The sequence below is a fragment of the Homarus americanus genome, unplaced genomic scaffold, assembly GCF_018991925.1.
Source record: "Homarus americanus isolate GMGI-L3 unplaced genomic scaffold, GMGI_Hamer_2.0 scaffold1222, whole genome shotgun sequence".
NCBI classification, from domain to species: domain Eukaryota; kingdom Metazoa; phylum Arthropoda; class Malacostraca; order Decapoda; family Nephropidae; genus Homarus; species Homarus americanus.
In genome coordinates this window covers 1-13,405 of record NW_024732610.1, presented here as the reverse complement: position 1 = coordinate 13,405, position 13,405 = coordinate 1, and the positions used below count along the sequence as shown (strand labels likewise).

The 13,405-nt window shown below is 36.0% G+C and overlaps 1 protein-coding gene across 1 annotated transcript in view; it reads left to right on the top strand.

Moving 5' to 3' along the window:
* Window positions 1-11,910, top strand: part of LOC121868924 (inactive hydroxysteroid dehydrogenase-like protein 1) — a 59,509-nt gene extending 47,599 nt beyond the window's left edge. The window contains exons 5-6 of the mRNA XM_042369958.1: window positions 6,900-7,120; window positions 11,632-11,910. Of these exons, the coding sequence (XP_042225892.1) occupies window positions 6,900-7,120; window positions 11,632-11,895 (485 nt within the window). The 3' untranslated portion in view covers window positions 11,896-11,910. The remainder of the gene's footprint in view (window positions 1-6,899; window positions 7,121-11,631) is intronic.
* Window positions 11,911-13,405: the final 1,495 nt, after the last annotated feature.

Here is a 13,405-nt window from a genome sequence, read left to right as displayed (position 1 = left end):
AATTTTTTTTTAAAGAAAATTTTTATTTATTTATTTATTTTTATTTTTATTTTATTTTTTATTTATTTATTTTTTTTATCTATGTTGAACTTACGACCATGTCGGACTTAAGACCATGTCGGATTTACGACCTGGATTTGGGTCCCTAGCCCCCTCATAAGACGGGAAGCACCTGTATATTATCCTAACTTTAGTCTGAGGTATTATTTATTACTATACCTTAAATTCTACTGTTTTCACCCAAACATTTCTCAGAGAGGGAGGAGCCAGCGAGCGTGGGAAGAGGGAGGGGGGGTTGAGTCCATTATTTGAATGGACATTAACCTGGGGACTGTATTCTTTAAATATTAATTGTGTGTGCATACCATCATAAAATTAAGATGTTATTTTTACTACAACATAGGTATTGTGTCGGTATTGTGGTCGAAAAAGTGGAGTTTGGGAGTCGGCCCATATGTTCTGTTATTCCATTTACGCGTTTCTCGTTTTACGAGGACCTCCGCGGGTTCAATTGACCGCGTAAATCGGGGTATTACTGTATATTGTACTACAGCATACTGTACTGTATGTATTTGAGATACAGTAAAACCTCGATTAACCGACCACATATGGGGGGAAGGGGCCGACGGATAATCGAAAAAGTCGGTTAATAGTACATAGAGTCTACGGAAATAAAACATACATTTTCAAAGTACCTTTCCCTAACCTACCTCATTTAACTCCCTCTATTCATTTTTGTTCATTTGCCATTCATATTTCAATAGAATTTGCTTTAAAACATTAACCACTTTAGTAAATAAATATGAACCAGCACAGAAGCCGTGAATAAAAAAAATGGAAAAGTCAAAGAACATATGTCATCACAAAAATTGTGACCAAGTCCCAGGTTGCTGATCTGACTTTCTGCCTCATTTACACACAATTGCAGGGTCTCAATTGTTTCTCTTACTATTGACAACACAGCATACATACAGGTACATTGTTTCTCACTCTTGATTTTTTTTTAATTTTTGCATTTCTTTATGGTTCGTTATTACTACAGGTTGTACCTGTATTAAATTTTTGCTCCTCAGGCCCCAATGTGGGTCAGTGACCTATGCCCGGGTGGGCTAATCCCCTTAAAAAAAAAAAAAAGCTGCGGGAAATTAAGGTTCGTTTACATCCGGCAGTTTGGCTGCTCTCTCTGCTTTTCTATACAGAGTACAACATTTAACCCTTCAATATATATGAGCAGTAAATAAGTGTTGCTTTCATATTCTTATGTAGAGTAATGACGATATGTTTTCACATGTGCGCACTTACATACGTGCAGTCTCACTTTTTTTTTTCCATAAATGGTTAGCTACTTATATTGTTCCATTTATTAACATTAAATAACATTACAGGTACTTCAAACAACCATATTAATTTTTTTACATTAATTTTACTACAGCTAAAATCAGGGTCTTATTTTCTTCAGTTTTATATGTAGAACCAATCAATCACTGGTTTTGTAAGCTTTAACATAAACAATGCCGGCAGCCGTCTCGTCTCCTCTAATATTCCACGTATTATTAATAAATTGTATTGTTAATTTTGCACACACAAACATTAATTCAATAAAAACAAATTCAGAAACATTAATTAAGATATATATGAACAGTAAATAAGTGTTGCTTTCATATTCTTATGTAAAGTAATGACGATATGTTTTCACGTGTGCTCATGCGCACTTACATACGCGATCTCTTTTTTTCTTTACCATTATCGTTAGCTACTTCTATTGTTCCATTTATTAACATTAAATAACATTACTTAAAACAACCATATTAGTTTTACTACAGCTACAACCAAGGTCTTATTTTCTTCAGTTTTATATGTAGAGCCAGTCAGTCACTGGTTTTGTAATCAACGAAAACAATGCTGTGTCATTTCCGCCGTGTGTTTTAATATTCTACGTATTATTAATGAATTATATTGCTCATTTTGCACATATAAACATTAATTCAATAAAAAGACATTCAGTAATAAAAAATAATGAATCTTTTGTACATAAGAGAAATGACGCTGTTTACACGATTATGCACGTCGTCTGCACGTTGGCGGGCCGTTCAAACCCGTCGAAATTCAAGTTCCCGCCGTCAAAATTTTTATTTATTTATTTTTTTGTGTGTTCCAATAAAATACGTTAAGAATTAAAAACTCGCGAAATTTAAGAAGCTACTATACGACATTTAACCCTTCAATATGTCTTCAAAGAGACCTTGATGCAGGGAAAGTGGTGCTATTGCTTCCAAGCATAAGCACAAGTCACTATCTATCCAGGAAAAGGGTGAATTTCCATGGTCCGTCAATTTCCACGGTCCGGCACCGGTCAGGTCCCGAGGTTGCCGGACTAGAGAGGTACAACCTGTATTATTATTATTATTATTAGCATTATCATTTTCATTATCATTATTAATATTATTACATTATCGCCCCCCAGGCCCCGATGTGGGTCAGTGACCTGTGCCCGGGTGGGCTAATCCCCATAAAAAAAAAAAAAATTAGGGGTTCGGGATTGATAATCCGAAAGTTGGTTAATCGAGGTTTTACTGTACAGTCAACCCTTACTTTACGCAGTCCCACATTCCACGTTTCCACGGTGCCCTGCCAGAACCCAGGATGCTCACATTCCGCGGTGGGTGTACCCCTTTACGCGGGTGAAGTATAATTTTTTTATTTAGCTCATAAAATTCATATAAATTATCCGGCCAGAATATAATTTACATTGCTGGAATTCTTACAATTTGATGATCATTTTGAATATAAACATCATAGATTTTGCATTAGACATACAAATTTTAGATATAATGTTTACTCTGAGTAAATATGTTTTCTTTTGTGCAAAATATATGACATTTATATTCAAAATATTCCTGGTCTTACAAGGAATCCAGCAATGTCAATTATATTATCCTAACTTTAGTCTGATCTATTATTTATTACTAAAAAGGTAAACGGTCTGGTATTCCCACACATTCATCTGGTAGGGAGGGTTGGTGGGAGGGTGGGAGGGAGGGAGGGAGGGACCGGCGACCGACCACCTGGCACGGGTGAAGAATATTTTTTTTTTATTAACTGAAGATATTTGTTTTAGCTCATAAAATTCATACAAATTACCCGGCCAGAATATAATTTACATTGCTGGAATTCTTACAATTTGATGATCATTTTGAATATAAACATCATAGATTTTGCATTAGACATACAAATTTTAGATATAATGTTTACTCTTGAGTAAATATGTTATCTTTTGTGCAAAATATATGACATTTATATTCATAATATTCCTGGTCTTACAAGGAATCCAGCAATGTCAATTATATTATCCTAACTTTAATCTGAGGTATTATTTAATACTAACTGTTAAAATCTAGTTTTTTCACCCAAACTTTCTCTTGAAGGGAGGGGGGGTGGGGGGAGGGTTGGGACGGACCGACCATCTGGCTGGTTGGAAGAGGGGGGAAGGCAAGGTGGGGTACTTTGATTGACAGATAGTGTCGTGAAGAATATTTTTTTTTATTAACTGAAGATATTTGTTTTAGCTCATAAAATTCACACAAATTACCTGGCCAGAATATAATTTACATTGCTGGAATTCTTACAATTTGATGATCATTTTGAATATAAACATCATAGATTTTGCATTAGACATACAAATTTTAGATATAATGTTTACTCTTGAGTAAATATGTTATCTTTTGTGCAAAATATATGACATTTATATTCAAAATATTCCTGGTCTTACAAGGAATCCAGCAATGTCAATTATATTATCCTAACTTTAGTTTGAGGTATTATTTATTACTATACCTGGTTTTCCCCCAAAAATTTCTCAGAGAGGGAAGAGCCAGCGAGTGTAGTGTGAGAAGAGGGGGGAGGGAGTTGAGTCCATTATTTGAATGGACATTAACTTGGCAACTGTATTTCTCTATTTCTCTTAAGTATTTATTGTGTGCATGTACCATCATAAAATTAAGATGTTATTTTTACTAGAACATAGGTATTGTGTTGGAAAAAGTGGAGTTTGGGGGTCAGCTGGTCTCTATTTCATTTAATCCCGTAGGTTATGTTATTCACTTTACGCGTTTCTCACTTTCCGTGGTACCCTGTGGGTTACATTAACCTCGTAATGTGAGGGTTGACTGTATATCAATACTGTATTAATTGAACATTATGTACGAGTCAGTGATCTGCAAGGGCTTGTACCTTCACCTTAAAAACCCAACTATAATCCAGAAGAACCTCGATAAATTGGACTTAATTAAGGCAGATCTCAGTCCAATAAATGCGAATTTTTGGGGGGGTGAGATAACACTGCTTATCTGAGTTGTTTAATTTAAATAAAATCAGTTGTTGTTATGTTATTACAGCACCTCAACAACTAAGGTTTTTTAAGTGTATAACAAGGTTAGAATATTACATCAATTCTAAAAAAATATGAAACAAATCTCTGGGTTGAAAATGAGACTTAAGTCTGGCTGTGACCGAGATGACTGTTATTATTGTAAAGTGTTATATGTAAGTAACCAAAGAATTTTTTTTATGAATAAAGAGAAAACTGTAAACTGTACAGTACTATAAAGATGAAAATAAGAACAAATAAGTGTAGGAGTTTATTGTACAGTATGTGGAAGACATGTTTATTTGTGAGCAGCTGGCAGTGGGGTAGTATGTGTGGTGTGTGGATGGCTTTCTCCCACAAGATTCCTTTTTCACTTCTTTATTCAATTCCACCACAATTCTCATATAATTTAGGATCATTTGGTGTCAGGTTGATAAAATATTACCCTAAAAGAATCCGACACTGAACACCATTGAGTCATGTGTTTACAAAGAGCAAACAGCTGATCGGCTTACCACAATGTCTGTCTTCAACACTTAAGGCATTTATTGTAAGGCGTTTTCGATGCACAGAATAGATAAAGCGTTAGCTATTCTGTATGAGCAGACGCTGCTTTTGTTTTGTGCACAGGACACTTTCAGAGGGAAAAGCTAACACCTCGTTCAGGAGTTTGCCTTTCACAGGGCCCAAGGGGCACAAATAGGTAACAACCAATCAGCGATTTCTCCCAGTGAAAATATGTGGATCATGGCCGCTTATGGAGAACATTTTGATTAATATTGAAGAGTTGGGGGCATGTAAGGCAATAAACAATTGTGATGTAATAATAAAAATAATTCTATATACGGTAGTACATTGGATAGGACCTAAAACAAAGCATGTGGCGTTAAAGAATTGAAAAGGATTGTGCCTAGTTGAAAACTGTTTAGGCTCTGCCCTTTTTATGTGGGTGCTGTCCAATTTCATTAGTCGTTGGTGACTTTGGTTTAACAATATCGATAATAACTCAAATATGATTAAAACTTTGATATAATTACTCATAAGATATTTTAAATAAGGGTGAACAAGTATATTAAAGTTCTGTAAATGCAAAAATCAAGACTTTAAACAAACCTGAAATTCATCATATTTTGTGTCAAAATATGAGAACACAGTCGCGAGAGAAGAAGTGTACAGCTGCTCTAGTCGCTTCCTGTGCTTCCAGTGTCTGGGAGAAATTTCCTTTGCAACTGGCCCGGTTTTTGTTTTTATTATTATTTACTGCTGACTGATTGACTTTTATCCTTTAGTGTCTTTCTTTCCACAATTTCCTATATATTTTCTTTACTATTTCTTTCTGTATTGTGTCCAAATAACAGTTCTCCTAATTTTATTGTTTTCTGAAGACTGTGTTGTGCAACAGTTATTCCCAAGATGCGGTACAATGTCATATTTTTTAATGACAGTCGAGTAAAGCTAACACGTTAGCTATTCTGTGCATCTTAAAACACCTTATAATTAACGCCTTAGGTAAATTAGTACAGTACAGTTATGTATCTATCATCTTTAATAAATACTGTTGTAGTGTATTATCACCACTTAATAAGTAATATTGTAGTGTATTTATCATCATTTGATAAGTAATACTGTATTGTATTATGCACTGCATATACCCTGGTTTATTCATTAATCATTTGGGTAAGTGTACAAGTAGCCAAATTGAGCCATCATGTGTCATTCAAAGGTAGTAAATAACTTTGTTAAGAAGGTATCTTCATATCAAATACTACACAGTGTGTTATAGTGACCTCTTTTGTAAGCTGGTCTGTTGAAAGATGTCACACAAATGCATCTTGAGTAATAACCTTCTGATACAGCTTATCCTTTTATTCTCAAGTCATATTACAAATTACATAAAGCATTGTATTTTTTCTCTATAACTGAAGCTGTTATATTAATCATGATGAACCATAAACCATAAGAGGCCAATCATAGGAGAATATAATACTGACTCAATAAATAAATAAACCTGACGAATGTGGCAACACCTTTCAGCCCCAGCCTACTTACATACTCAAGTGTCTTAGTTCTCAGTAGGCCTATAACAAATCTCATTAGACCACTGTACAGTACTCAGTAAGTGTTGTTCATTTACCTTCCCCATTTCCTAAAATATGTACTTTTTTGTGTGTGTATATTTCTGGTGACCAGAGCACCTCAGAGAATCTGAAAAAAGCAAATTCCAATACGTATATTGAAGTCCAGTTTATTGAAGTTTTACTCTATAGTGGAAAAAACAACAGAAGGTAGAAGAGTTAATGATTGTGCGGCTCTGTCTTTACTCTGCCACATGTTGCTGGTCTAGTTGTTTACATACAGTACTGTACTTTTAACACTATTTTACAGTAAACATTAATTTACTCAGTATTCTTTCAAGTTATATGCAGATTTACAGCACAATCAGAAAGTAGTTTAATTTGGAGTAGCCAGAAACTGTTGTTTGAGGATGAATTATTAATTTTCATGATGGAAATTTTCTTCGCTTTATTGTCAGTGAACAATGTTGGTGTGGCTGGCTCCAATCCATGTTTCTTTGAGGAGGTGTCAGAAGATGACATCTGGGCACTTGTTAATGTGAATGTGGCATCTGTACCAGCTATGACAAAAATAGTGTTGCCAGGAATGTTAGCACGCAAGAAAGGTGCAATCATCAATATCAGCTCATCTGCAGGAGTTGTACCTCTGCCACTGTTTCAACTCTACAGTGCAACTAAGGTAAAGAATAATTTTGTTATATGACAGGCTATATTGACAGTATGTGTATGGACCCTCAAATCCAGATCTCAGAGAACCAGAGATTTTCCCCCAAATTATATTTTCTTCACAAGGGTGATGCATCCATTATCTGAGACCTGCCGGTAGGTTCCGTCTTCTACACACTCGCGTAAAGTCTGTTGAATGTTGGTTTTACTCATTAAATAACAAAATAAAATGTCAGCTTCCCTCTAGTCGCAAGTCTTTGCAAGAAATACTGTACAGGTTGTTCCCGACATATGACAGGGATACTTTCCTGGACCCATAGTTTAGGTTAGGTTAAAGCCCATACAAAACAACAATAGTATACCCATATATAACAAATATTGTAAATAAAGTGATGTCAAACAATATATAGTGACGAAAATAATGTAAAAAAAAAAGGGATTTTAATTACAATTCTTTGCAGTGAATGTATTGGGATCCCTTTCATAAGTGCGGGTGATGGTACGTTGGATGGTGGTAACTCGGGGACTGCCTGCCAGTTCATAGATAATTGTTATCTTACAGTATAAATAGCTAATACTGTACTGTACCTTGGTTTTTATTCATGCAGTAAAAATCCAGTTATCTGGCACCTATGGGGATTGAGAGGTGCCGGAAAAAGAGTTTTTCCAGTTAGTTGAATCTCACTCTTTGGATTCCCCAATAATTCCTAGAATGCACATTGCTACAGGCTGACCTCACAAAACCAGACTTCTTTAAGACTTGATCCACTCTATATAAACAATGTGGCTTAAAATAAAGAAAATATAATATAATATACAGTTAACCCTCACTTTACGCGGTTAATGTAACCCGGAGGGTACCGCGGAAAGTGAGAAACGCGTAAAGTGAATAACATAACATATGGGATTAATTGAAATGGAGTCCAGGCCGATCCCCAAACTCCACTTTTTGACGACACATAACTATGTTGTAGTAAAAATAACATCTTAATTTTATGATGGTACATGCACACAATTAATACTTAAGAGAAATAGAGAAATACAGTCGCCAAGTTAATGTCCATTCAAATAATGGACACGACTCCCTCCCCCTCTTCTCACACTACACTGCTGGCTCTTCCCTCTGAGAAATTTTTGGGGGAAAACCAGGTATAGTAATAAATAATACCTCAAACTAAAGTTAGGATAATATAATTGACATTGCTGGATTCCTTGTAAGACCAGGAATATTTTGAATATAAATGTCATATATTTTGCACAAAAGATAACATACTTACTCAGATTATACATTTTATCTAAAAATTTTATGTCTAATGCAAAATATATGATGTTTATATTCAAAATGATCATCAAATTGTAAGAATTCCAGCAATGTAAATTATATTCTGGCCAGGTAATTTATATGAATTTTATGAGCTAAAACAAATATCTTCAGTTAATAAAAAAAAAATATTCTTCAGGACACAATCTGTCAATCAAAGTACCCCACCTTGCCTCCCCCCCTCTTCCAACTGCGCGGTCAGTCCCAACCCTCCCCCCCATCCCCCACCAATCCTCCCTTCCTCCCTTCAAGAGATGTTGGGTGAAAAATTTAGATTTTAAAATTTTGTATTAAATAATACCTCAGATTAAAGTTAGGATAATATAATTGACATTGCTGGATTCCTTGTAAGACCAGGAATATTTTGAATATAAACGTCATATATTTTGCACAAAAGATAACATACTTACTCAGAGTAAACATTTTATCTAAAAATTTTATGTCTAATGTAAAATATATGATGATTATATTCAAAATGATCATCAAATTGTAAGAATTCCAGCAATGTAAATTATATTCTGGCCAGGTAATTTGTATGAATTTTATGAGCTAAAATAAAAATCTTCAGTTAATAAAAAAAAAATATTCTTAACACGGTAACAGATGGTCGGTCGCCGGTCCCTCCCTCCCTCCCTCCCTCCCCCCCACCAACGTCCCTACTAGATAAATGTGTGGGAATACCAGACTGTTTACCTTTTTAGTAATAAATAATAAACCAGACTAAAGTTAGGATAATATAATTGACATTGCTGGATTCCTTGTAAGACCAGGAATATTTTGAATATAAATATCATATATTTTGCACAAAAGATAACATATTTACTCACGAGTAAACATTATATCTAAAATTTGTATGTCTAATGCAAAATCTATGATGTTTATATTCAAAATGATCATCAAATTGTAAGAATTCCAGCAATGTAAATTATATTCTGGCCGGATAATTTGTATGAATTTTATGAGCTAAATTAAAAAAAATTATACTTCACCCGTGTAAAGGGGTACACCCACCGCGGAATGTGAGCATCCTGGGTTCTGGCAGGGCACCGCGTAAACGTGGAAACGCGGAATGTGGGACCGCGTAAAGTGAGGGTTGATTGTAATATAATATAATATAATATAATATAATATAATATAATATAATATAAAATTATAAATAAAAAATGAAGAGCCTGGGTGTATGAGTGTGAAGTGAAAGTGTGTGGAGTTGGTGGGCTATAACTGCGAGGCCGATTCACTAGCCCGGCTGCCGCATTTATTGTTACATGTACAGTAAAGCCTCCGATTATGACGCTTCAACTAACGAAGATTCATGTCTAAGACCCTGGTTAATTTAGGACCCAATTCATTTTACGCCTTTATTTTCTTTGTATTTACGACGAAATAAAAAATATATAATACATTTTCGTATAAATATTAATTAAATCCCGATATTATAAAAAAAAAAAAACACGCCTTGCGCACCGAGGCTGCCGGGCTTGTTAATGGTGACCCCAGCATCACTAGTATAAACAATCACAGCTGGCGGGCCCTTTGTTTTCACGCATCTGAAAAGGAGAAAAACATTCTTGGGGTTCTTGTGGCATTTTTTGCATCCCTATTCAACATGAGCAAGAGAGCAAGTGATGGTAGTGCTGGTTCAAAAGCTAATAGAAAGTGTATATGAAAAAGGTTAGAGGTCTGTGGATATTATATGGAGCAAGCAATGAACATTTTCTGAAGTGGATCCATTAACAGAACAAAGCCTTAAAATTTAAATAAATGCAAATGACCTCTACATAAAGATGTATAATGGAAAAAGAAAGCAGCTGTGCAAGGTTCTTTCGAGAGCTTTACGTATTATTCGAAGGCCTAAACCATCAACTTCAGCAACAACTTCAGGTTCAGTAACAGTTTCAGCAACAGCTTTATGGAAAGCTACAGCTTCAGCCAGAGTTGAACCTGATGGCTTCGTCATCTGAGTAAAAACTCGCACAATATTCATTGGCAATCCTTATGTTTTAGACTTTACCACCATTGTTGAGTAGAATTTTTGTTTTACATTCGTAAATACAGTAGAACGTCGATTTAAAGCGATTCAATTTAAGATTATTGATTTTAAGCGACACCCACAATTAAGGAGAATGTTTTAATTTAAAGCGAATCTTTCCTATTTTGCGCGAGTCAATCTGGCGCATCATATTTAAAATTTGCGCCTAATGTTTCTCTGGGCATGATACACTGTCCTAAGGGCAAAGCTGTACTCTACGTGTACTCAAAATTATGTACTAAATGATTACTAAAAATTTTGTCTAGTACAAACTATAGCATGTTTATATTCAAATTAATCACTATCTTATAAGAATTCGAGCAGTGTAAATTATATTCTCCCCGGTCACTTCTGTGACATTTTTTAAACAAAAAACATAAACTCAATCTAAAGGACATAAATAAACAAATAAATACTTCACTAGACCTTCGGCGCCAACTGTCAAACATGTCACTGCCACCCCCCCCTCCTTGCCAGGGTTGGGTGGTTATAGGCTTACAGTTTTTATCTTATATAATTCCACAGACTAAAGTTAGGAGAAATTAATTTGCATTGCTGGAATCCTTGCAAGACAGCGAATAATTTGAATATAATTTTCATATATTTTGCAAAGAGATAAAAATTTTAGCCCTTTGTAATAAAATTAATTATAACTAAAATTTGTATGTCTAATGCAAGCTATAGCATGTATATATTCAAACTAATCACTATCTTATAAGAATTCCAGCAATGTTATTTATATTCTCCCAGGTCAGTTCAGTGACATTTTATTAGAGAAAAACTTAAAGTCACTCTTAAGGACAGATAAATAAATAAGCACTAGACCTTGGCATCAACTGTTAAACATATCACCTCACCTCCCCCCCCCCCCCATCTTCCCAGCCAGTAAACAGACCATTTTGCATCCCTATGTTGAGTTATTAGTGTTTGTTTTAACATAATGCTACAAAAAACAATGTTTTGTTTATTCTAGGAGATGGGCTGAGGTGCATCTGGGTAGACTGTCGGTCTATTTAGTATTTTGTGTTTCTCTCAAGTACCAAACTAAATTATTCCATTTAAACAACACTTTGATTTTGTGCGAATTCGGTTTAAAGCGACCTCTCTTGGAACCTATCTCGCGTTATATCGACGTTCTACTGTACTTGTACATTACCTGTAGTGTTGCTTGCAGGCCTCTATCACTCCCTGGTCCACTGGCTGTATTAAGGAGGTGGTGTTGGGAGGAAGATACAAGACCTTGATACGACCACCATGTCCCACAAGCTCCTCCACGGCAGGGTGTGCAGGGGAGCAGGATGACCTTCACGTTATCCCTCAAAATACCCAGCACTTCCGTCTGATACTTGATGATGACAGGGACAAAGTGACTGTTAAACCAGGTGTGGAACTTGTCGCAAGTGAACCAGGCAGTCTTATTCCCCTTGTATATCACTAGTAAGGTGTTCATGATATTTTTTAAAGCCTGGGGCTATTTTGCCTTAACCCCAAACCATCGGTTTCAGCCGGTGGGAGCCGTCAGCATTGTCACAGACAAGAATCAAGACTTGATCTTTTGCCATCTTCCTGCCAGCTACATGTGTCTCGTGCCTGTAATCCTGGGTGTTGGAGCCTTCCGAAAAAGGACTGTTTCATCAGTGTTATATATTTGGCTGACCAAGAACTGAGCGTCTTCAATAATTTTCACAAGACGCTTCCTGAAGGGTTCAACACTTCCTTCGTCAGCACTGGCAGTCTCACTAACAACTTTCCGGTTGACCAAGCAATGATGGCTTTTAAAATTGAAAAGCCAACCAGCACTTGCTTTGAAGCCTTGTATCTTAAGGTGTTGTGCTAAGTGAGCTGCAGCATTTTGAATGTCCACACCACGTACGTTGACGCCTGACTCTCATTTCTGCTTGTACCACTTGTACACAGCTTGATCTGAATCAGTAAACTTTGTTGGCTTTATTCTTTTCTGCACTTTTTTTGAGCTGCCATCATCGTCTAGAGTTAGAAAGTGCTTCTGAATCTTGTCCCGATTCTTTTTTATGTCGTAAAATGTGCCGGATTTGATCCCAAACTTCTCGGCATCCACTCGGCCTAGCTCTTCATTTTTCTTGCAAAGACTGAGGGACTTGAGCTTCATGCCCTTCCTATAGCCCCTTGAAGGTACAGACACCACGTGAGTGATGTTTGATGAGGGAGAACACAAGCAGAGAACAAAGTGTGGAGAGACAAGCCGCACACACTCGACCGCAACAATAACAAGCACCAGACTAGACTGACTCACGCTTGGAGCACAGTCCTGCTCGGCTTTACCGTTACCATGTGGTCAGGTATGCAGAGATTTTCCCAGATAATTTTACATATCTCGGCATTTCCTGGGTTATACTATACAGTGGTCCCTCAGTTAACGAGCACAATCCGTTCCAGCAGGTTGCTCGTTAACCGAAACCATTGTTTCAATGGGTTTTTGGGTAATTGCTTCCAGCTCACCGAAAATTGCCTAAATTCAACAAAAAAGGTAAAAAAGTACACTTACTTTGAGGTGTGTATGTAGAAGGCTCCTGGATGATGATGATGATGATGATGGGAATTAGAATGGGGGTGGAGGAGAAGGAAGAAGAGAAGGCATTGGGGTGGAAGAGAAGTCACCCCATGGCACCATTTCACCCATAAAATTTTAGTTCTCTTGGTTTTGTATTTCAAGATTATTTTCTTTAAATCAACACTGCACTGCATTATATATTGTCAATATGTAAAATATATTTCAAAATGACTAATAATTTGCTTGGAAACAGAGAAAAAAAGCGTTTAGTTGAAGAGAGTCTCAAGCAAGATGTTACCTCCATTGAAAACAGAGAGGGACTAATGCCTGTCTGGTGTGTTAACAGGCTAGATGGCACGCCAGAAACTAGTTTCTTTACCTTCAATTATGTTCAATAATTGTTAAAATGACTAAAAAG